The sequence below is a fragment of the Spermophilus citellus genome (genome assembly GCF_964194105.1).
Source record: "Spermophilus citellus genome assembly, chromosome: 2".
Taxonomy (NCBI): domain Eukaryota; kingdom Metazoa; phylum Chordata; class Mammalia; order Rodentia; family Sciuridae; genus Spermophilus; species Spermophilus citellus.
Genome location: NC_138183.1, coordinates 80,237,346 through 80,263,241, shown reverse-complemented (window position 1 = coordinate 80,263,241; position 25,896 = coordinate 80,237,346). Strand labels below are relative to the sequence as shown.

At 40.6% G+C, this 25,896-nt stretch overlaps 1 protein-coding gene across 1 annotated transcript; it reads right to left on the bottom strand.

Moving 5' to 3' along the window:
- Positions 1–3,710: 3,710 nt before the first annotated feature.
- Positions 3,711–25,829, bottom strand: LOC308641538 (guanine nucleotide-binding protein subunit alpha-14-like; the record flags this gene model as incomplete). Its single annotated transcript, XM_081280213.1, has 7 exons — positions 3,711–4,659; positions 6,327–6,480; positions 9,487–9,616; positions 11,709–11,837; positions 14,914–15,068; positions 24,083–24,241; positions 25,752–25,829. 7 exons carry the CDS (start codon positions 25,827–25,829, stop codon positions 4,469–4,471), a joined length of 996 nt encoding a protein of 331 aa, XP_081136339.1. The 3' UTR covers positions 3,711–4,468.
- Between the last annotated feature and the right edge of the window lie 67 nt (positions 25,830–25,896).

The following is a 25,896-nucleotide window of genomic DNA, read 5'->3' as shown; positions in this document are numbered from 1 at the left end:
ATATGTCACTTTCTTGTAGGCCCAAAATATTCATTTGCTGGGGGGTACTGTCCAAATGTCACTCATTTTAACTAAAGGAACAGTAAGAATATTAAAAGATCACTGATAAGGAGTCTTTAGCATAGCATTTTACAACTTACAATTTTTTTTTAAATAATGGATTTTCCCATTTCTTTAAGAAAGTGTAGACAACTTGCATTCCTTATACCAGACTCAGTGCACAACTTAGTCAACCTGATATCCTTTGGTGCTATGCAGTATCACAAATAGCTCCTTTACTCTATAAAGGAACCCATTTTACCTTTGCCTAATCCTTTAAACATCCTTTTGAAGTTGCATCTTTACCAGTAAAGGTAGTGCTAGCTGGCTAAAATTTCATGATTCTTATGATCTGTATTTTTAGTTATAATGGCCAATATACCCATTAGTACAACTCTTAATCCCCACCCCGCCCCCACACTTTTCTTTGGTTAAAGTGGTGTTTTTTAGAACTGTGCTGTAAGCAAGGCTAGCACCTTGCTGCATCCTGCTCTATTACGAATCTCATTTTCATCTAATTGAAACTTTTCTACTTTATTTCCTCTTTTGTAAAATAAATTTGCCCATGTCACTTTAAAAATGTACTTTAAAATTATGGATTAGTTCTAGTTTTTTAAAAAAGCATATGGCTTTTAAAAATACACATAATTTTGGTTACCCAAAGAGCTATGCAAAAAATACAATTTCAATTTTTATAGGTAGATATATTTTTTAAATTTTATTACTGTATACAAATGTAAATTAATTTGTAAAATAGTTTATCACCTATTGTGATAGGTATCAAACTGCTTTGATTGAAAATCTCTGTCATGAATACGATTCATTTCATATTGCTGATATATTAATGATGTGTTCCTTTTATGACATTCTTGTAACAAGAAATCCTGTGAGTCTGGTATAATAAAGTGTGTAATAATTAGAAGTTTACTTAAAGGAGAACATGTTTAAAACCTCAACATTTCTTGTTATGCCATGATACCTCCAGTTTTTGGTTACCAAAAAGTTCCCAATTCTTGCACTGAAAAACATTCAAATAACAATATGGTATAGGTTACATTGAAATATTGTCAATATCAATGATTATACTCATGTAACCCACAAACTATTAGAAATGATATCTAGGACTTGTTGCAAGGTAAGATAGGTTTTTGTAAACTTTTTAAAGTTATTATCATCTCTTTATGTAACTGTATTAAACTTAATAATGAAGTTTTCAGGGAAGGTACACTTTAAAAATACTTTTTCTTGCTACTTTGTATATTGACCAAATAGTCTCACATGTTTGTAATGCTTATTCTTTGGTTGCTATTGGCTATGATAGTTCCTGAATCACTGCAATGTTTCTTGTTCCTTTTATAAGTGGGCTCAGCCCAGTTGTCTGTTTTACACAACCTCTGCTTTAGTTTATTTTGATAAGACAATCTATAAACCTCAATATTTACAGTGAAATTCATAGTCTTGAAACCGACCTTAGTCTTTTTGTTTTTGCTCCCCTAATTGGGTTGGCCATCCTTACTAATGACTTCTCTCTGAACAGTATTTCTTGGTACTGGTAGATTTGGATTGCATGATAAAGATGAGTGCCCAGTTTAACCATGTGTATCTTTTTCAAATAAACTGAGTACAATAACACCTTCTAATTCTTTAGTGTACTTTGGTTTTTAATTATTGACTAGAACTAGAAACTCTATCAGTAGCATTTCCTTGCCTATCTGATTTCTACCTTCTGTGAGTCCTAAATAAAGGTCCCCCAAGAGAACAAGCATGATTTTTCAGTAAAAACAGAAAGCATTCCAGCCCAGCATGATCACTGTTCACCAAAAAGGCTTGAATAGTTGTACCTGGTGAACTCTCAGCCACCAGCACTGTGCCTCTCAACCTTTAGAATACTTCAGATGGATAATTTTCTCAGTAAGTGATTAATATGTTTTGAAAGAAGGGCTAAGGGAGAATTTTCTATGAGTAGAATCAATATTGGCAGAGGTGAGTAATTCACCTTACCATCAGTGAGAGTTCAGCCTTTCTATGACTTAAGAAAATATTTTGTTACCATCCTTTGATTTATTCCACAGCCCTACTGTACTAGTAATTGAAAGCCATTGTTTTCTTATATGCTTTTAAGTGTCAGCTGGAGATTAATTAACAATAACTTGAACTAAATACTAGAAAATACTTGAAGTAAAAAACAAAATTCCACATTGTTTAATTTCTTTAATTACTGAATCTTTTGAGCCCTTTTCATGTTAATTGTCCAATTGTACCCAGTTCATAACCTTTAGCCCACTGCTTGTTGCAGGGAATAAAGACATTGTCTTTTTATTTATGTTTCTAAATATTTTGAACTATTCCACATCTCATTGTTCTCTTGTGCAAAATTTTCTTGACTGTTCCTGGACCTTTATTGTTTCAGATAAATTTTAATATGTGTATCAAGTTCTTTATCTCTTAAGGATTAGTTTTGAAGGCTTAATGTTGCTATGGTAGAAAAATATCAGTCTTTTCCAGCATGGATGTCCTAATAGCTTCACACTTAGAATTGTTCCAACAGAAACGAGAACTTCACAGTCCAATAAGTGGCTAAAAGGAAGGTTTAGGACAGCTGTGGGAATACTGACACATAGTTTTATAACATATGTAACCAATCTGGGTTTACCTTGTATGTTCAACTTCTGTAAACTATGCTAAGTTGAAAATATTAGATCTGGCCCAGGGCAAGGGACTTGGCCCTTCCAGTACTAATAATAATGTCCCACCTCCTTAGCTGTTTAATTAATAAGATCATAGTCTATGCAGGTCGCCTCTAGTACACTGAACCTATGTTTCATCATAGCCTAGCAACACAATGCACTATGGGATAAAATTGCTGTTGTCCTCCTCTCTCCCTATCTTGTGGCTGAGTGGGAGTTGCCTGTCATTGCATCTTCCATGCATTGTTGGCCTAAGATCAGATCAAAATCAAAGATTTCCACTGAATGTACAGCTTTCACATCATCATCATCAAGTCATCCTAAGTTGGAGACCGTCTGTACATTAATTTGCAATAGACATATCACACCTTAAATCCCAAAGTGTTGAGCTTATGTGAACACCTTCAGATGAAAAATTCAAATAAAACCATTGTGGGCCTTTAGTTTGATGCACTCTGTACTTATAGAGAATTCTGCATCTACTTTACTAAGCTAGCTACTAAGGGAACTCCAGCATAACATGATGAATGCAGATTTTTGAATTTCTAAAGGAAGAAACTTAGTAGTTTCTCAATTACTATTAAATCTACATCATTTTTCTCTTTAGGAGAACCATCAACCAACTGTGTGCTCTTAATAAACACAAGGTAATCAGTACTAGCGGTAGAATATTATATTCTCAGCCTCCTCACAAAGGCACAAGCATACATAGTTCAAGCAAAGTTCTGTAATGACCATCAGAACTTTGGCAGAGGTTACATAACATTTGTTAAACAATTGCACTTTTAGCCATTTCATAAGTTTATAAGACCTGGCCATATGCATTAATGCATTATATATATATATATATATATATATATATATATATATATATATATATATAAAATCTCAATCTTATATATATACATACATATGTATATACACATTTTTCACCAATACTGTCTGGAATCCATTTTTCAAATGTCAACTTTAGTGTCATGGTGACCAAGTTATGACTAAACTAAATTAGATGTACTGATATATTCATTAATCCGACTTAGAAAGTTGACACAAAAAGAATCATCTTTTTTAAAAAGAGAAAATCTTTGGTGACATGTTGTTAAAGGAGTCATAATTCCAGCATAAGGAGAGAAAAACACTCAAAATTAGAAATTTCTCTAAATTACAAGATTTAATAAAAAGCATCAAACCCATTAACACTTGTTTTTTTAAAAGGTCACCCAAATTAATCCTAGAGGTCTGAAGACATAATCTATTAACAGGCCCCTCTGTATGTGATATTTTTTAATACCTTTATTTTATTTATTTATATCTGGTGCTGAGGATCAAACCCAGGGCCTCTCATTCATTAGGCGAGCACTCTACCACTGAGCCACTACCCCAGCCCTTGTGATTTTTAATGTCTATCATTAAACATCTTGAAACTTAATTTTTGAAAGAAAACAGTAAATCACAGTGGCCATTTAAAATTCTTTAAAATACCAAATTCAAAAATTACACAAAATGTAAGAGGCAAGAAAAGAACTACAAAAACAATCTGGGAATAAAGACTCTTTTGAGAGGTTTGATAAACTCAAACACCTTCCAAATTCTATTACCCATCTCTGTCCCTGTTGTCTACAGAATGTTCTTGGTGCCTGGCACAGGGTCTTGGTCCAGGGATGTCAGAAGCATTTGCAAATTAAACAGAAGGAGCCTGCAAATCCTGTCTTTTGTTGTGAGGAAGAAATGGGCAGTAGCTTTTAAACTAAGTTGAATTCCCTTAGATTTAGTTGCAGAATTGTGTCTTTGACAGCAGCAAACACAAAACGGATATTCTCTGTATCTGTAGCACATGTGAAGTGGGAATAGATGACTTTTTCTTTGTCCGGATTCTGGTCTTGATAAAGCTTCAGAATAAAGTCTCTGGCAGCTTTGACATCCTGCTTTGGTCCTATTCACGAGTGCAATTAGGAGAAGAAAAATATATAGACTTACTACCACATCCTCCCAAGAACCAAGAACTTTTTTTAAAAGAAATTGGTTCTTTTTAGTTATATATAACATTAGGATTCATTTTGACATAATTATAAAGCATGGAATATAATTTGTTCTAATTCAAAATTTAGTCCCCAGTACTTCCCCTTTTCCTTTCCCTCTGCCCACCTACTCCCCACCTCACCCCCCTACCCCATTCCCTTCCCTCTACTCTACTGATCTTTCTGCTATTTACTTACAGTTTTATGGGCATTTTTTGTTGCTGTTTTTTGGGATTGTTTTTGGTTTTGTTTTGTATTAGAGGATTGAACCCAGGGGTGCTTAACCACTGAGCCATATCCCCAGCCCTTTTTATTTTGAGACAGGGTCTCATTAAGTTTCTTAGGTCCTCACTAAATTGCTGAGGCTGTCTTTGAACTTGCAATTCTCCTGCCTCAGGCTCCTGAGCCACTGAGATTACAGGTGTGCACCACTGTGCTGAGCTTTTTTGTTTGTTTCTGTGGATGTATATGATGGTGAGATTCACTGTAGTACATTCATATATGTATATAGGAAAGTTAGGTCAGATTCATTCTACTGTCTTTCCCTATCCCATGTCTCCCTTCATTCCCCTTTCTACTCCACTAATCTTCCAAGAACCACTTTGAATATACTCTTGTTCTTATTTGGGGTCCTTCTTTGGTCTACCTTACTTTATTCCTAGGGAACAGTTTACCTGGAGCATTATGTTTATTATGTCACTATGGGTGCATATAATAGCATTGCACAGTGTGTTCACTGTTATCTAAAAATCGTACTTTAAGATCATTTGTTTAAAATAGTGGCCCAATTTAGTTTTTTGATTTGGACCACTTTTGAACAAAGATAATTCTTATTATCTTTCACAGATGTAGACTAGAGGAAAGAGCAAAGGAATTCAAAATTAGAGGCTAGAAAGCTTAAGGGCTCTATATTTAACAACCAGTGCGGGTAATAAAAGGAAAAAAAAGAGTGACGAGACACCAACCCTCAGTGTCAAACAGTACTATCTGAGAATTATAGGAATAATTCACAACAGGGCAAAAAACTCTCCTGCTTTGAATAGGTGTATACATAAAGGACTGATCGCCTGTGTCTGGGAAAGGGGATGCCACCCCCTAACCTATGAAGCACCAGCTGCTCTGACTGATTCTGACTGGGCAAAGATAAATTAAGTAGCTGAGTAGGGAGAGAGCTGAGCAAGTGAGGGGACAATGCTACACAACCAAATGACAGCCAAAGGAGCAAGAGGAGCCAGTGCAACACCAAGGAGGTGGCACACTTATGCAAGCCCTTGCTTGTTCAAGGAAAGGTCAGAAAGGCTTCCCAGTAGAGAAGCATGAACTGGGTCCTGGAGAGCCAAGAGGAGCCAGCAAAAGGCGTTGTCAAAAGTGTATTCCAGGCGCTAGGAGTGGCCTGTGTGGAGGTGCTAAAGGGGAAACACACAAGAGTCCAATGAGAGCTTCCTTCCAAAGGTGAGGAGGCAGAGAGGCTGTTTTGGGCAGATCAGGGTAACCCCTGTAAGCTATGCTGAGAATTCAGAATTGATGCCTGGGAGGCTGACAAGATCAACACAGAAGCATTATCCCCAAGATGAACACTTACCTGTGTATTCTGGGAAATAGCTAATTAGATGAGAGTACATGATTTTCTCTTCCAAAAGATCCTTCTTGTTTAAAAACAAAATGACAGATGAATTCAAAAACCAGGGGTAGGTGATGATGGTTTTAAACAAGGCTTTGCTCTCTTCCATGTGATTCTAAGTGAGAAAGAAGTGACTTAGGATAAACTGGGGGGAAAAAAGGCAATATTTTGGAAACAACATGCCAAGTGGCTAAGGCATCCATCAGTCCTCTTTACCCTGCTGCAGGCTCTGGGTTCCTGCTCTTATTGAAGTTGGTGAGCACATGGGCCCACAAGATACTATATCCTGTGCTTCTATTTATCCCTTCTCTCTGGAGCACCCCAGATCTTCTCTAGACCAAAACTAACATGTAAGGAAATAAAAACTTTTGTGCAACTTAGAACAGGAAGGTTTATGTCTATATTTGGCAAAAATTTTCCATGTTGTATAATTGTTGGGATTAACAAGTGGAGAAGTACCAGCTTTTATACCTGAGACAGCCACTCAGCTGGATATGGGCTTCCAGATTGTTCCTCAAGAGTCACGTGACATAGGAGGAAGAAAGGTTTTTCCAGCAAGATCATGCCCCTAGGAATGCTAGATGCTGGCCAAGAAGGGAACCAGTGCTGCTGAGCACCTGTCCTCTGCCATGCTCTACAAGCAGAACAGTGCCCCCATTTAAAAGATGAGGGGCTGGGGATGTGGCTCAAGCGGCAGCATGCTCGCCTGGCATGCATGGGGCGCTGGGTTCGATCCTCAGTACCACATAAAAATAAAAAAATAAAGATGTTGTGTCCACCGAAAACTAAAAAATAAATATTAAAAAAGTCTCTCTCCCTCCCTCCCTCCCTCCCTCTCTCTCTAAAATAATAATAATAATAATAATGAGAATATTGTTCAGAAAATTTAAGTCCCTTTACCAAGCCCATGTAATAGTGGGATCTGGTGAAGACTATATACAAAAAACAGTAATAATTTCTATACATGGCAAGAGTATGTTAAATGCTCTAAATTTGCGGAGAGCAGACAGTGCACATACAAATATATCTGATGACAATAATTGTTTTAGATAGCATTCTTAGAAGTATTTCTAAGATGAAAGAAACAAGAACCTCTGTTTAGAGAGAGAGGTGGCCCAAAGGAAAAACATCCAAGCTCCACGCATGACCTCCAGAGGGACATGCTTTAACTCTTACTTCCCTACGACTCCCAGACACCAGGGCTCATTCTCCCATTCAGTGCATTTGGAGGCATTAAGATCTGGAACATATTAATAGACAGGTAACCCCTCACCTGTTTCTAAAGCTTCTTTAAAATTTCTTATGATTTTATTAATAATAACATCCAAGGAAATAATATATTCAAAAAATTTCTTTCAGCATAGTAAGTGGATATCTACAACCAGGCAGGAAAGGTCTGGCATAGCAACCACTTAAGTTTTTTCTCCAAATACCTTGTGATTCTTAGGGGAAAATGTTTAGTTTCTAAGCACATCAGGCTGAGTTACTAGCCCCTTGTGCCCCTGTCTAATCTTTGTTTTACTGGGAAATATCACAAATTATTCCCAAGACAAATATGGAGATAATTTTTTTATGTATTGCTAAGTGGATGCCTGCTTTAAAAAGGAGGAAAAAAAGTGGAGCTGGGCTGCAGCCAGTATTACTATTTGCACAATGACACAAGTAAATGGGTTAAACCCTCCACTAATTAGCTAATGTAGTAGTGCTCCTCAGAGAGTCTGCTCTCAAGAAATATGATATGATTTGTTCATAGTCATTACCTAATCCTGGACACAGTTCTTTATTGATTTACTTTCATGTCCTGGAAACAGAGACATTTTTTTCTAAGAGGTTAAGAAGGCTTGCACAAGTTCAGGAGAAAAGAAAATGAGGAGGACATTAGCATCCCACAGAAAATACCCATCACCTCACAAAGAAATGACTGGAAATGTTATCACTTGGGCAGATCTAGCTAATGGAACTGGAACCAACCAGCAGGGGACAGAGTGCCTGACTTGGCTGAGTCAGCTATAGCTGCCTTGAACAAGTGCCTCCTGGGGGAAGTGAAGGGCAGACATAATCCCAGGCAACCCCAGAACAACTCCAAGCATCTGGTACTGCTGTCCATGCCAGTTAAGATAGGGACCTAATTTGGGAGTGCCATGGCCTGTGGAGGTTGGGAATTTTGTGCTCAGATAAATTTTATTACAAAGAGTATTGCTCAAATTTGGCTGTGCTTTAGGATCCCTGGGGAACTTGAAAAAGAAAGCCCCACCTGAACCCAGTAAAGCAACTCTCTAGTGTGGGGCCCAAGACCATGGTTTTAAAAGCTCCCCCGGGGATTCCAATATGTTGTCAAAGATGCGAACCTTTGATTCTGAGTGACTTCCACCCTTCACAGCACATAGATTCACCTAGGGAACTTGAGGGGGAAAAAAAATCCCATGCTCAAGCCACATTTATCACCCATTAAGTTAGACTCAGGCACCAAATTTTTCTTTGAAGTTCCTCAGGAAACTCTATAGTGTGCTGGCAAATTTGAGAACCAGGTCATGGCCAGTGATTCTCAACCTTTCATATGTACAGTCTTGTGTTGCAAAATAACCATTTGGCTAACAACCACCATAAATGATGATGGTCCCCAGTGCCTGGTATTTTTACTGTTACTTCTATGTATTTAATATGTTTAGATACATAAGTAATTGATGTTGTATTGCAGTTGCCTTTAGTATTAAATATAGCAACATGCTGTACAGGTGTGTAGCCTAGGAGCAGGTGTGTAACCTGGGTATGTCACAAGCTGCATACAGTCTAGGTTTATGTACATACATTTTCTGATGTTCACATGAGGATGAAACTACATAACAACCGATTTCTCAGAATTCATCCTTGTTATTAAGTGACACATGACTGTTAAAATTACCTAGGACCTTGTTTAAAAAAATGCAGACTCTGACTTAGTCACCCTGGAATAATTTAATAGTTTGCGTTTCTAACAAGCATCTCAGTACTGCCTGAGCTGTTAGTGCATCGATTGTACTTTGAGTGGCAAGACTGTGTAGCCCAAGGAAGAATCTATTACTTGATCTACTTGGAAAAAACAGAAAAGTTCTCTGTTACCTAACCTCCCCTTGCAAAATACCTCATTGTCACACTCAGCCAGGACCTGGTCATATTCACTCAGAGCAACCAAGAAAATGATGGAGGTGACACTCTCGAAGCAATGAATCCATTTCCGTCGTTCAGATCGCTGACCACCAACATCCACCATCCTGCTCAATACAGACAGAAGACACAAAGGTTGGAATACATCACTTTGGAGGAAAGGATACAAGTCGCTATACCATGGAATCAGTGATCTCTATAGAGTCCTCAAATTTTCAGAGTGCAAAGGAATCCTAAGTTTAACACATTTGAGCACCACTGTTTTAGGCAATGAGGGACCACTGAATGTTTCCAAGCTCAGGAAGCCAAAAATGTAAATGAAGTTTCTGAAGACAGAGGTGACTCAGATGGCATACAGAGGAACCTTCCTGAGGACACTGGTTAGGATCCTGCTGCAGTAGTTCAGGAAGAAAACACAAATTTCACTTGGGTTTGAATCCAACCACCTACTATAGAGTCAACGGATAGCAGACACAAAAGGAACAGAGTCAAACAATCTTCCAAGTCCCTTCAGCCTTCTTTGGGCCCAATCTTGATTTCAGAGTTTCTCTAATTTATCCACAAATCCTTGCATTAACTCTATGCCACCCCTTCTTCCCTACAAATACCTGCAAGTGCTCTCTGCCTGGTATGGAAATCCAAAGCCTTTACCTGTGTCTTTGGGTGAGATTTCAGGGACTAATAGCCCAAAGATCACAGACTTGAAAGGCCCAGGGGTCAGGCAGTTCATGAGTCAAATGGAAAAGCTGCAGAGTGGAAAAGCTTATATGCTTGAGAGTTAGGGGCTCTGTCCGAAGGGATGGTTGCTATATCAGCAGTTAAGCGCTGCTGGACAGAGTGCAAGCTCACCATTACCAGGTCCTTGGATGTTTAAAGAGAACTTTGACATCAACTGTTTTAGGTGAAACATCCCAATTTTTAAATGTTAGCTCAGATTTGTTTTTATACTACTGAACAGCAAAGAGAATACATCTGTGGGTCAGATACAGCCCACATATTCTGTTCCATAACTATTGTCTAGAAAAGTGCTTGAGAAGGCCAGAAATCTAACCCTGCAGGTGCAGACACTTTACAATGCTGTGCTCATGGCTGGCTGTCCCACCTCGTCCCACCACACAGCAAGGAATGGAGCTGGGAAGGAACACTGCAATTGTCAAAAGCTTGGGTTCCATAAGGTCATTCTCTAAAGACTTTAATCTCAATGATCAGAATTCTTCAGCCAGAGGGTGAGCAGGAGGAGGTATAGAGCTATAAAATAATAGATGTCACTGGTGGATGATGTTAAACCTACTTATCAGTCTCTAGGAAACAAGGCAAACCTATTTATCAAAGCATGAAGCAGATACTTAGAATAAATTTCTTTAAAAAAAAAAAAACAAATGCAAGCCTTGGGAGGCCCTCACTCTGAGAAGGTTTGGGAGTTGCAAGCAACCCTTGGTTCTCAAAAGGTTTAAATATGGACACACAGGGACGGCCATTAAAATCAGGGATCTGCTAACAAATACACAGGATCTCTTCTGAGTGCCTCCCCAGCACTACAGTTCAGAAGAAACACTGAGATATAACTGTAGATAATATAGGACCTGGATATGGGAGAACTGGGCCTGAAGAAGTATGTGTAATAATAATTCTTGGGAGGAACAAGGGAAATAAATGCAAAAGTGCTTTGAAATTTGCAGTGCTGTGTATATGCCCCCACATTATTATTCATTTTCCCATAATTAAATCAGTGAAGACCTACCCAATTTGTCATAAAAGTACATCCTACATTTGTAGTGGAAATTCATACATTTACACAGCTGTAAGCAGTTTATCCATATCTGAGGTAATTTTACTATAAATTTTTGTATTCTTATTTTTCTCTTTTTTAAGGATAAAACATAAAGAAATAGAAAGAGAAATATTATCCAACATTAGGGAAAAGACATCAATAGTCAGTATATTCAGTATGTAGGTGACATATATATATCTGTATGCATGTTACACATAAGATGATTCCAGTTCCCAGAAAGAAATTTCTTTCCTAAGGGCAAAATAGAGTCCCTCTCAATTCTAGAACTTGAAACCTACCACAATCGTACATGCCTTGGGACCAAGAGGGTCATTCTGCCTATCACAAGTAACCCCTACTTAGGGATAACACATTTAGGCCTTGGGCAGACAGATTCTTAAATGAGCATGCCCAGAAGACAAACTTACCGAAAAATGATGTTTTCCAAGTCGAATGGATACTCAATGATGCCTGTGGTGGGCACTCGGACACGAAGCACATCTTGCTGTATTGGCACAAACGATGGCATGGCGATTCGGTCAATGTCAGTCAGGTAACTGTGATGTGAACAAATGAGAAGCCAAGACTCCTTTTAGAGAAGGGAGAGAAATGCCCATCCTACTCAAGGGAAGTCACCCCCAGCTCACAGTGCTACCTACTGAATTCTATCGCTGACTTTCTTGAGAGTCAACTGAGGGTCAGGCCGCAAGCTCTATCACACAGCTGTGGCTGTGAGGGAGACAGCAGGTCTGGAGGACTAGGATGTGGGAAACAGCTCCACCTAGGGACTCTGACCTGCCACCCAAAGGGCCCTCCCACCTGCCCTTAAGGAAGAGCATTAGGTAATGTAGATGCTGCTCTTCAAAGCTTCTGCTCAACAAATTAGATGGAATTTATAAAAAAACACGGATGTAAAGCAGGCCAACAGGAAATTCTTTCAAAGAAACAAGAAGAAAAAGTTTTCCTGTTAAAAACACTAGGAAATGAAACATCTCAAAATAATCCAAAATTTGTCTTAGATTATTAAAGACTTGAACTTAAAATAGATCATTTTTTCTAAGGTGAAATTAGAGGAAACTCTTCAAAAAATGATAAGGCTCTTATAAAAGTCATTTTTAGAAAAATGACTAAATTTTTTAAGGCCCTGGCCAATAATGGAGTTGGTGATTCTGAGCTCCTTCCAAGCCAAGGGCGGCCCTGCCTTCTCCCAGCACAGCATGGATGCCAGAGACTGAGCAGGTCAGCATGAAAGTAAACCAACAGGAACAAGGCCAACCTGGCTCACTGGACAGCCTGAAATTCAGCTTAAGAAGCCAGGCAGTAGGCAGTCTTCTGTGGCCCACCCCATGCCCAGATACAAGCCCAAGGTTTATGACTGTCTTTGCTGAGCAGTACAGTGGTCTCCCCTTACTAAAGGTTTCACTGTCCACGGTTTCAGTTATCCATGGTCATTCGTGATCCAAATGGGAAATTCCAGAAATAAACACCTCATGAGGATCTTTTGGTTTGTTTGGGACAAGGTCTCACTATGTGGCCCAATCTGGCTTCAAGTAATCCTCCTGCCTCAGCTTCCTGAGTAGCTGTGACTGCAGGTGCCACCATACCCAGCAACAATTCATAAACTAAGTCATAATCTGTTCTGAGCAGCATAAAATCTGGTGTCGTCCTACTCTATCCTGCTGCGGACATGAATCATCCATCCCCTTTTCTGGTTTGGGGCATAGTACATACCTATTAGACGCTTAGTAGCTGTCTATTACTAGATCAACTGTCACAGTATCACTGTGATGTCCAGGTAACTGATTTAACTAAATAATGTTCCCAATAATTGTTCTATTTTATTGTTGTTAATTTCTCACCTGCCTAGTTTATAAATGAAACTTTTTCTTAGTTAGGTACATATAGGAAAAAATAGTGTCTACACAGGGTTCAATATAATCTGCAATTTCAGGCATCCACAGGGGGGTTCTTAGAATGTACTCCCCATGATAAGGGGGAATCCTGTACGTTGCTGTGTGATTATTTTATTTATATCTCATTCCACCAGGCAGTACCTTTCCTGAGAGTAGAAGGCATTGATTGCCCTATAACCCTTACCACTGTGCCAGGCACATTACAAGCATTCATCAAATAGTAAACACATGTCCATTTGAGTAGACAAAACTAGCAGATGGTTGTGAGATGCTGATGTAGACCAAAGAAGTGCACAGGTGCCTGCATCCTGCAGATTCTCAAGATCAGGCAACCATCATGTTTATGAGTACCATTTTTAATCTATGGCATCTCTGTCCATCCCTCTCAATGAACTTGCCTCGGTTTTCTGGGTTACACTGAATTCCCCAGCAGTTCTATTGGGTCTTCTCCAAATGGATCAAGAGCCATTGCCAATTCCCAGGTCCTTCACAGAGTAAATAACACCAGGCAGTCTCAGGTAGGATCAGGAAGGCCATGGATACCTGGCCTTGAGCTGTCCCTGGCTCACCAGGCTGTCCAGGACCTGGGCAGCCCATACCTCCTTCTTGGAACAATTTCTTCCTCCATCTCTTTTCTTTGCTGATCTAACACCTATTGGAGTTCCTTTTATTTTCTTCCTTGATGGTATTTTGTTCCTGTACTTAGATTAGTTGTGCCCATCTGGATTAAGGACATTGAACACTCAGCCTAGGACAGACTCCGAAGGGAAGCTGTTGACCACAGAGATAACATTTCCTTTCCTGTACACTGCTTCGTTCAGCCCTTTGGGCAAACTCCCACCCAAACCAGCTTAGAGGGCAATGGCACCTGAAGGGAAAGGGATGGGAAGAGGAAGTAAAAGGGATGGATCTTGGGAAATATCTCAAGGCCACCATGATGATGATGTGGGACAGGCAGAAAGCTGAGCTGTAAAAGCAAGGATCACCACCTATTCAAGTAAGACCAAACCATTTGCCCAGTGACCTGGCTGAAGGATGCATTTCCTTGGGAAATTGTTAGATTCCGCGATCTCTATGAGATGGTTTGCATGAAGGACTGTCTAAACAGAAATTTTTCCACCTTTGGGAGTTAGCTATTTAAAACTACAACTTTAACTATCCAAAATGTGGTATGTAGGTCGTTGGAGTCAGCTGAGATTTCTGGATGCCGGGCCCAGCAGTACTTGGCTCTGCCACGAGAGGGCAGCACCAGATCAGCAGCGACTACCATCGGTGGACCCTGATTTTAGGTTTTCGTGCAGTTGGACCTGCTGTCTTCTGATCAGGCAACCAGAAAGACAGAGATATGGAAAGGAAGAAAGTGAAAAACCAGAAACAAGTATATTCCTTGCTTAAATCATTTCAACACCCCAAATCAGATCCACCCACTAACAGAACCTCAAATTTGAGCATTTTATTGAAAATTAAACACATAACAGTGAGGAAAAATTGGGTCTCTGCCAAGAAGGAAATTTGGGGATCCTCAAAGATGGAAGGTTTTCAGGGGATGGTAAGAACACCAAGAAGGGAGTGATAACAAAAACAGGGGGAGGTGGTGTTGCCACTGAGCCCTTCCACTTAAGCAAGCAGCAAGAAGCTCCCCTGAAGCATGACTGTGTTTGCCTAAAAGCCCGCCTCCCCCCCCCCCCCAAGGCAGCTGTGGCCGGAGCTCTGTACTCACTATTTGGCAGAGTCTGACAGCTGGTACTCCCGCCTCCTGTCATAACACTCCTGGATTCCTGGATCCTGCCAGAGCTGCTTGATGGCTTCCACCTGGTCCCTGCAGAGCACTGAGACCTTGTCAACTTCCACTTCTTTGATTATCTGGGCATTTTCCTACACAAAGAAAAGAATTTTTCATTAGACAAAAAAAAGTCAGCTGCTAGGTGATTTAAGAATAAGGACTTGCCCTGACCCATGGATCTCACTAGGTGTGGAGGTGGAGAGGCTCATGGCTGGGGCTGTTGACAGCCTTGCCACTCAGCTGCAGCCACAGTAAGTGGAGGTGATGCAGCTGTTCATCTCAGCAGAAAGCAACAGAGTCCACAACCTTCAGGTCTAGCAGTGCTTGGGGACGGTTCCATCGGCATTAAATTCCACGTGATGACACACAGGACTATCATCCAACTAGCAAACATGCTGCTCATTCGAGTACCTACAAAACCAGCAATTTAAAAATAACATCATAACAAGGGTTGGTTAGTGGAAGCGGGTCCTTGCTGGGTGCAAGCAATAAGGGGGTGCACTGTCTTGGAGAATCCAAAACAATACCATCATTTGCTTTTTCTTCTCTGTCCTTTATTTTAAAAAAAATTATAATAGATGACTTTCTAGAGTAGTTTAAAGGTCATAGCAAAAATGAGGGGAAAGTACAGAAAGTTCCCACACAGCCTGCTTTTTATTATCATGAGTCAGTGATTAAATTCTTTCCCACTGTGTGAACCACCCCCATTGTACCCCCTCTGCACACCACTGAATTAGCTATATTTATTATTGTCATGATTATTAAATAATAATTACTCTAATACTGTTGTTTGATTATTGCAGTAATTGTTATGGTCATTTTTCCTAGAATTATTACTACTAGAGCAGTTACCATTTATTAGCTACTTACCATGTGCCAAAGACACTATAGAACATTATCTCACTTAATCAGTGGAGGGCCCACACAAGGCCAGAGATCCTTCCAAACCTTAGAAAATGAAAATGATCCCATTGGCCTGCATCCACAACATTTCCCAGAGACTCAACATCCCTTCCTTGGCTGCAAGTTGCAGCACACAAGCAAAGCCTGCTGAGGGAGACAAGACCCTGGTCCCTTCTCCCCGCCCCCCTCATCTTCCTGCATCTCACACCTATTACATCATGGAGATCTGGCCATTCAACGGCAGATGTGGGTTGGCAAAGTGTCCATTTGGGGCTGTGAGCTCAAATACATATGGCACCCTGTGAACGTCGCTTTCAGCTTGCATTGTTCATCCAACAGGAAGCTGGAGCAGGGAGTCTCATAGACTCACTTGGCTCAGAGTGAACCTCTACGGGCTGTATTTATAGAAACGTGCCTTTGCCCCACATCCATTGTAAAACTGAATGAACTCTCCTCCCAGGCTGTGGGATCCTCAGCCAGGCAGGATCTCAAGCTAGAAAGAGGCAGGGTGGATTGGCAGAAAGTGCCCTGGACCAGGAGTCAGGACCATCAGTTCCAAGCCATGCAGTTGGGAGTTAAAAGATTCCCTGTCTTGGTGTCCTTGTTTGTTTAAAAAGAAATACTTAGTGATTTTCAGGGGAACCTGAATTATAAAGTACCAAATCTTACATTTTTTTAGCATTAGCCTTATTACTGTAGCAGTTGTCTTGTAAACAACAACAAATACATATATATATATATATATATATATATATATATATATATATGTATGTTGTGTGTATATATATATATATATATATATATATATATATATATATATATAAGAAATGTATTAATAGTCCTTAAACCTCAACATCTCATGCCTCCTGCTGGCACACTGTGTCGTCTGCACATTCCTGGTTAGAGAGATGAGGAAGACATGTCCCTGACAGAGTAAGCCACAAGCAGATGCCTCCCACTTCCTCCCTTTCTCTAGCCACCCACTCTCCCCACGAACAGGATCAGATGGTCTCACCACTCTGTGAAAGTTCTACTCTAAATTTAAAATCTGTTTTCTTCTTGGTCTTCAAGACAACTCAGGAAGTGCCCCAAGAACACAGCCAATGTCTTGCTTGTTCTTATAGCCCAGAGCCTAGTGCAGTGCCTGGCAAATAATAGGTATCTCTGCTGATGTGTGCATTCAATAAACATTTGTGATACATATAAAATTTATCTAACAGAAAAATCCTAAGTAACCAACAGCCAAAGAATGCAAGGACAGGGTGCCAGGAGCCTGTGCAGGTGGCCATGGGAGCACAAAGAAGCTTGGGGATGTCTCCGAGGGGAACACGCCCTGGTGGGTCTTGGCTATTTGTCTTCCTGATTCTGCCCCTGGTTGAAGGTGGCATTCTGGTGGCAGTTGGCATCCTTGTTTCTTGTGCCCTATGTCTCTTAGGCTGCACTCCTAAATGTACCTGTTAAATGCAACTTAGCCACCAAGAATCAGTGCTGTGACAGTTAGGGATGTTACAGATATATTTCTCTCTCCCTTATGACCCAAGGATTTTACCTTCTGCTTTATGAAATGAGGGGAAATAACTTTCATTTTTTTTGGAGAAGAAATTTTAAAAATCCAGTAATTCACCACCTTCCCTTTTTAGCCTCCTGTGGTGATGGTAGAAGAGTCAAGATGGACCCTCTATCAACCAGGGTTCCCAAGAGATTTCAATGAGCAGAGATACCCTAACACACCACAGCAGACATGTTGCATGAGTGAGAACTTGACTTTTAAGTTGTAATCAACAGTGAGTTGAGTCAGCTGAACTTTAGGGACAGTTTTCTACTACAGTATAACCTGCTGTGTGCATCCTGACTAACACATGCTGCAGCGGAGAAGCCCAGCCCTGGGCTCTCCCAGTGGAGAGAGAGCAGATGTTAGAGAGGTACCAGAGAGGAATGCGGGTTTCCACAGAGGCTACCCAGGGAAGGAGTGGATCTGAGCTCTCTTTGAAGGCCCAGCCAGGAGAGAGATTGTTCAGCTAAGTGAGGGGATTTGGGGGGACTCTGGCTTGAAAGAGGAGGAGAGCTCAGGCTCTTGAGAAGCTCAGTAGGAGAGGGGTTTGGAACAGACTGCACTCACAAGGCCCCGAAGCAGTTCAAGTTCAGAGAACTCTTTTCTGTCATCAGCTCCTTCTGGTTGGTTTTCCTACCTCCTACCAATGAAAATCCTTTTCTTTTTTTCTTTTCTTTTTTTAATTTCTCATTTTGAAATAATTGAAGACTTAACAAAATGTGGAGCAAATGGTTCAAAGACTTCCTCTATGCCTTTCTTCCAAGAGTGGTCTAATGTTAATAGCTTGCTACCTTCCTTATCATGCATTCCCTCTCCAACATGTCCGTGCACCTAGACACGCATTCGCCCATGCCTGTCAACACACACGTATATCTTTTTCCTGATTATTTGAGCGTAAGTTGCAGATACCTTGCCTCTATTTGTAAACACTTTAGTGTGGTTTTCTCCTGCGTAACTACAGTACAACAATCAGAATCATGATATCAGCCTTGACACAACATTATTATCTAACTTTCAGACCTTGCTCAAGGTTTGCCATTTTTCCCATTAACATCCCTTATCTTGTCTGGAACCCAATCTAGGGTCACGTGTCACATCTCTTTAGTTTCCATCTGGAAATTGTTTTTCCAGATGAAAAATTGTTTTTGTCACTCTGGGCAAGAAGAGCCAAACAAGTGTCTATGTTTTAATTGCAAGTCATTATGAGGATGGCTGGTAGAGACAGTTGAGGCCCCGGAGAATGTTCCATCAGCAAGTATTAGGGAGGCTGGCAGAAGGAGAGTGATCTGCCGTGGAGCACACCTGTGATTCCAGCTACTCAGGAGCCTGAGGGAGGAGTATCACAAGTTCTCTAAGTTACCTTAGCAACTTACACCCCATCTCAAAATAAAATTTAGAAAGAAAAAAGGCCTGGGGTGTAACTCAGTGGTAGACTGCTTGCCTAGCATGCTCAAGATCTTGGGTTCAATCCCCAGCACTACAAAAAAATAAATTACCTTTTTTTAAACAAAAATGTTTATTGAAATATGAGATAAATGACTTTTGTACATGATCAACAATGACTGAACATTATAAGAGTGTGATATTGTGCATATTTCTCTCTGATGTGTCTCAAATGCAGGAGTTTGGGCATTTCCAAGTGCGTTGTCTCGACAATGCACAGACAGAGCAAGGGGCCCCCATGCAATAGGAGAAAGCTTTGTAACATTTTAAGTCTGGCTTCTTCATCTCATAGAAAGAGGGGACAAATGTGAGAAGACGATCAAGGTTGGGAGAATGTTAGCCTTGTTGTGCTGAGTTGGAGATGACCAGCATCTATAAGTGATGTTCAGGAAGCAGATGAGTTAAGTGTCTGTAGCTTATGGTAAATAGAGCCCCAAGCCAAAGTAGCACACTGAGCTGAAATTGCCTGGAACACTTTTTTAACCAAAAAGGGGGAAAAAAATCAACCTCGAAGAGTATTACAGGAGCAAATCCAGGGTGTTCAGAAATGTAACCAGGCTCTTGAAGCACAGAGCTCAATGCTGACTTTTCCTCCTTTTTTTTTTTCTCTTCATTCTCAAATCATTAGTTTCACTGCTTTGAAGGGGGAACACAGAAAACAGATGTCCTCCACGTGTGTTCTGCTCAGAAATTCCCAGGCCTGTAGTAAAAGGAGATGCTGATGGAGTAGCGCCTTGCTGGCTTCATGCAGGGACCCACGGCTGCTGGTGACAGTCCCTGTCAGGCACAGTGAGCCCTTCTGGCTGGGACCCAGAGCCCAGCAGGCTGCCTAACCTCCACCAGGCCCCCTCCATGCAGTTCCCACATCATTAACATGCCCAGACAGTGGGGCCTGCGCCTTCCCTGCAGGGCTGACTTTCTCACTCACTAGAGGCAATGTCACCTCCCCAAATCAGAGGGCTAGAGCTCTTGATTCTTTGGAGAGACAATTATACATTTTCATAATTTTTGTTGATGTATTTTAACTGACAAACCAAAAATTGCACTTATGGCATATAACATAATTTTTAGTATGCCTGTACATTATAGAATGGCTAAATCAAGTTAGTTAACATAATATTACCTCACACACTTTTTTGTAGTGAAAACCCTTAAAATATACTCTAGCAATGTTCAAGTGCATAATACATTGTTATCCACTTAGCACCAGGAGGTACAGTACATCTTGAACACCTTCCTTTTGTCTAGCTGTGACATTTTCATTGAAATTAATATTCATTAAATATATTATAGATGATAAAAACCTAACAGTATTTTGGTTTACCCATAAACTTAACATGCTTTGTAAAAACAAGTGAGATTAAAGCATGATTAAGAATGAAAGTTCACTGCAGCATCATATTTCCAATTTTTATGCAATCACCCCTACTCCTTTCAATAATGACATCAAGGTTCAGAATGACACTACATATTGTATTAAACAAAAGTTATGAAGTAAAATTTCAGTACTTATAACCAACAGCTATTAAGGCCTCTCCAGCTGGGCTTGGTGGCATATGCCTGTAATCCTAGCACCTTGGGAGGCTGAGGCAAGAGGATTGTGAGTTCAAAGCCACCCTCAGCAATGTAGCATGGCCCTAAGCAACTCAGTGAGACCCTGTCTCCAAATAATATTTATTTATATATTTTTAAAAGGTGCTGGGGATGTGGCACGATGGTTGAGTGCCCCTGAGTTCAACCCCCAGTACCAACAACAACAACAACAACAAAGCCTCTTGACCATTGTATTATAAAGAAAATGCAAGCTGGGTGTGGTGGTACCTGCCTGTAGTTTAATCTACTCAGGAGGCAAATGTAGCAGGATCACTTGAGCCCAGGAGTTTGGGGCCAGCCTGAGCAACACTGTGAGACCCTGACTCTTCAGAAAATGCCAGTTAATGATGCCTCCAAATGTTTTCCCCACAGAAAATAACAAAGGATGACTTTTGCCAGTAAATGGATGGATCTAAAGATTATCATGTTAAGTGAAATAAGCCAAAAACAAAAAAAAAACCCAAAGGCCTAATGTTCTCTTGGATATGTGGATGCTAAAACACAATAAGAGGGGTGAAATTAGGGAAGAACGGAAGTACTTTGGATAAGACAAAGGAGAATGAAAGGAAGGGAGGGGGTTTGGGAACAAGAAAAACAATAGAATAAATCAGACATCACTTTCCTATGTTCACATATGAACACACAACCAGTGTAATTCTACATCATGTACAACCACAAGAATGGGAATTTCTACTCCATGTATGTGTAATATGTCAAAACACATTCTACTGTCATGTATAAAAAGAGCAAATAAAAAAATTTAAAAATAAAAAAAAAAAAGAAAAAGAAAATAACAGAGGAACTCTGCTTCTGATGAAGGACAACTAGAGAATTTGGACTGATTATCCTACCAAGAGCAGCTACAAGTGGTCCACGTAATATTTCTTTAAATATGCTCGAATGTATTAGAAATAGTAAATAATTGCTGATGCATAACTCAGGGGTGGATGAGAGGCTGAGCCCAGCACGTGGGAGGCCTTTCCTGGGGTTTCTGCTCATTCTGGAAGGGCAGAGACAGGTCAGCAGCTCCTGTTTCAGTATCACAGGGCCGGCACAACAGGGGCTGAAGGTGAAGGGCTAGCAGAGCACAAGGCCCTCACAAGTCCTCGGGCCCTGGGTCAAGGCTACAGGGCAGCCCTCAGGAGGCTGCTGCTCAGCCTGGAATCGTCAGTCTCAGAAATCAACCATCCCCAGACACCTGGCAGAAGAAAAGGAAGCACCCTTTTGGAGTATGGAAGATAACATTTCCACATCCTCTAATTACTTCTTCAAATAAGTGTTCAGAACACACCAAAAATAATGAAGCCTAAGAGAACTCCAGAGAAAGAGCTAGTGAAAGATGGCAAAGGCAATATGTAAAGCAGTATGGAGATTCCTGGGAAAGCTGGGAATGGAACCACCATTTGACCCAGCTATTGCCCTTCTGGGACTATTCCCTGAAGACCTTAAAAGAGCATGCTACAGGGATACTGCCACATCGATGTTCATAGCAGCACATTTCACAATAGCTAGACTGTGGAACCAACCCTGATGCCCCTCAATAGATGAATGGATAAAAAAAAAATGTGGCATTTATACACAATGGAGTACTATGCAGCACTAAAAAATGACAAAATCATGGAATTTGCAGGGAAATGGATGGCATTAGAGCAGATTATGCTAAGTGAAGCTAGCCAATCCCTAAAAAACAAATGCCAAATGTCTTCTTTGATATAATGAGAGCAACCAAGAACAGAGCAGGGAGGAAGAGCAGGAGGAAAAGATTAACATTAAATAGAGTCATGAGGTGGAACGGAAAGGGAGAGAAAAGAGAAATTGCATGGAAATGGAAGGAGACCCTCATTGTTATACAAAATTATATATAAGAGGTTGTGAGGGGAATGGGAAAAAATAAGAAGAGAAATGAATTACAGTAGATGGGGTAGAGAGAGAAGATGGGAGGGGAGGGGAGGGGGGATAGTAGAGGATAGGAAAGGTAGCAGAATACAACAGTTACTATTATGACATTATGTAAAAATGTGGATGTGTAACCAATGTGATTCTGCAATCTTTGTAATGTTTTGAATAACCAATAAAAAAATTAAATTAAATTAAAAAAAAAGATGGCAAAGGGTGTGCCTGCCAACCTACCATTCACCTAGTCAGGAGGCACCTGGCTGCAGCCACCATCCATCCTCATGGAGATACTCTTGCATTAACTCTCACATGAGCTTTTGGGGGATGCCACTAATCTAAACCATAAGAGATGGATTAACATTGCCCTGGTGGGAGGAGAAGAGAGCTGTCTCCCCTTTTTGCTAGTATAGATATGGATCCCTGACTGTGCTGGCCACTCCTGACAGCACTTCCTAAGGGAGGAAACTAGGTCTGCTCTCGGCAACATCACATTCACATAACGTTCCTTCTCCTAAGATGTGTTGGAAAGAACTTGAATCCCTCAACCTCCAAGGGAGCAGAACATATTTGAAGTATAATTTATCAAAAAGCATCTGGTAGCCCCTGCCCCTATCCTCAAAAAGGCAACATCCTTCTATAATAGTCCCTTTGTATCTCAGGGGATTGTTTCCAGGACCCCTTGTGGGTAACCAAATCCAAGTCCCTTACATAAAATGGCACCGCATTAGCATCGAATCTATGCACATCCTGCTACATAGTTTAAATCATCTCTAGATTGCTTCCAATATCCAATACAATGTAAGTGCTATAAGAATAGTTGTCACTATTCCCTAAACAATACAAGAAAAATAAAAGCTTGTGCATGTTCAGTAGAGGTATAGTCTCAATATATGTATGGTTTTTTCGTGTTTCTGTTTTCCCCAAATATTTTTGATCTGCAATTGGTTGAATCTGTGAATGGAACCCACAGATTGGGGGGGGAGGACTCTATTTGACCAATGGAAGCCACCTCTTAGAAAACCATTTGTTTGGGCCAGTAAAATTGCATGTACACAGAGGCGATATGATACAGTTCTATTACATACCAAGACAGGGTTTTCTGTCCCTGTCACCGTTTTGGTCCTCCTCCCTTAGCTTTTGAAGAGTTTTTAGTTTTTTAGCACATGGAATTTGTGTTATAAGTTTGATTTTTGTTACAGTTTGATTTTGCCAGAGAAGGTCTGTCCTTCATAATTACTTCTCAGTTTCTTTTCTTTATCCTGACTGAATCCAAACACGTCATTATTAGTAAGGAATGACCAAAGACCCTCTAAGTCAGTGTGTTAGAAAAACAGGTTTATTTTGTACTCCTTCACAGTCCAGCCTGAGTCCAGGGTGGGTGTGGGGAGGACTCTGTTCCACACAGTGACCCAGGAACCCAGGTTCACTACAGCAAATGGCTCACCAACTCCCAGGGCCCTAGGGTCTCTCACTAGATATTTGCACCTGGTCTTAAAGGGAGAAGAAATAGTGTAGAGCAGTAAGTTCTATGGGCGGGTGCTGGGCAGGGTGGACTTCACTTCTGAATACAGTTCATTGGACGGAACTAATTGAAAGCTTCCACCTGAGTGCAAGGGAAGCTGGGAAATGTCTTCCTGTGTGCTCGGGTGAAGAGGAAGACAGAATCTGATGAATGGAGAGCATTGTCTCTGACACAGATTCTTGAAATTTCTCTCTTACCACAGTGACTTCTGACATTTGGAATGATGCCGGCAGGTACTTTTGTATAGACTGGTTAATTTGCAGCCAGTGGGCCAAATCCAGCTCACTGCCCGTTTTTGTAAATAAAGTTCTCCTGGAGTGCAGCCATGCCCTGTCATCCTCTGCCTGCTTTCCCGTCTGAAATAGCAGCATCAGGCGGTTGTGATGGAGCCTGTATGGTCTCACAAGGCCTCACAGGCTATCTGGCCCTGTAGGGAAAATGTTCACCAACCCCTGGAAGAGACGGGTAATGTATGATTAAGTGTGCTCAAGTAGTACACTACTATAACCTTAATTCTCTCATTTCATTCAACAAGCATGTATTTATGAAGCACCAACTCTCCTAGGAATTACACAGGTACAAGTATGTGACTATGGTAAAATATTGCCCAACATGTTTACGCTGGAGCTTATGGTCTTGCTAGAGATGATGGTAACCTGTGCAGGGTGTGAGAAAGGAGCCATTTAAAATTAGCCATTTAAAATATATATATATATATATATATATATATATATATATATATATATATATATATATATCTCACCCAGTGGAACAAGCTGGAATTGTCTTGATTCAGAAAATTTAGAAAATTTCCCCAGTTCTTTTTCCCTTACTTACTTTCCTAAGCAAGTTACTTTGTCATATACTAGTTTCCTGGAGGTTTCATGTTGCAATTGCTTGTTCTTATAAAGTCTATATTGTGATAACCAGCCCAGGGCCAGTAACCAGATATTTCCAAAGAACTTGAAATCCAAGACAACAGGCTGGTCTCACAGAGGTAGATGGCACCATAATTCTCCATGGGTCACAGCTGATTCTCAGGAGAAGCTAGTGGTTTCTTCCCTGCGACCCCCCAGACTGCTTTAAAACAACTCCAAAATCTTCTCCCAACTCCCTATTAACAAACTTTACACTCAAATGAAAAGGGAAGGAAATGTCATTCAGTCACCAGCTAGACAGGTACGCCCAAGGCTGAGCAGAAGAACAAACAGTAAGAAATGAAGTTCTTTGATTTCACTAAACTGGAGTCCTAACTGGACATCTCTCTCCCATAAGCTCATCTTAGGCCCAGATATACTTCTAGAAATTTCCCTGTGTGTGCCTCATAGTGATTTAGAACCTTCCCTCCTCCCTGCCTAGACATGAACATTAGCAACCACAAGAGCACACACAGGGGTTGCAGGCAGACTGGATGGAAGGACATTTGCAGAAAGTATGACATTTGGAGAAAATGTTTGTAGAACTTTAAGATGCTTGAGGAGAGAAATACTCAGCACTGAGGCCAGTAGGTTTCCTCAGTTACCTGATGACAGGGCTGAAGGACATTTGGTACAAGGGCAAATGTCCTCACGTCCTCAGGACTTTGTCCCAGAGACTGCAGGATTCTGGGGCTTTAGAATTCTGGTTTCAGCTGTTCAGAACTACCCTTTTCTGTCTTCATCCTGGGTTATTTATCCCACTGGTCTTGAGTCTTAATTTACAAAATGGGATACAGGAAGGCAAGATGAGGAGGTTCTTCTATGTCTAAACATTTCTTCTCCCTGGGATGCATGTTCAGTCCCAGCAAAATACAGAGTGCTCAGCTCTTTATAGGCTTTTAGTAGAGGACAATGATTGTAACCCCACCTCCAGGCTTTTCCCTCCTACCTTCCCAAACACGCTCCTCATGTGCTGCCTGGAAGTAACCAAGAAGTCCATGCAATCTTCATTATTCACAGATTCCATGTTTGTGAACTCATCTATTCACTAAACTGTATTCATAACCCCCAAATCAAACAGATGGCACTTCCAC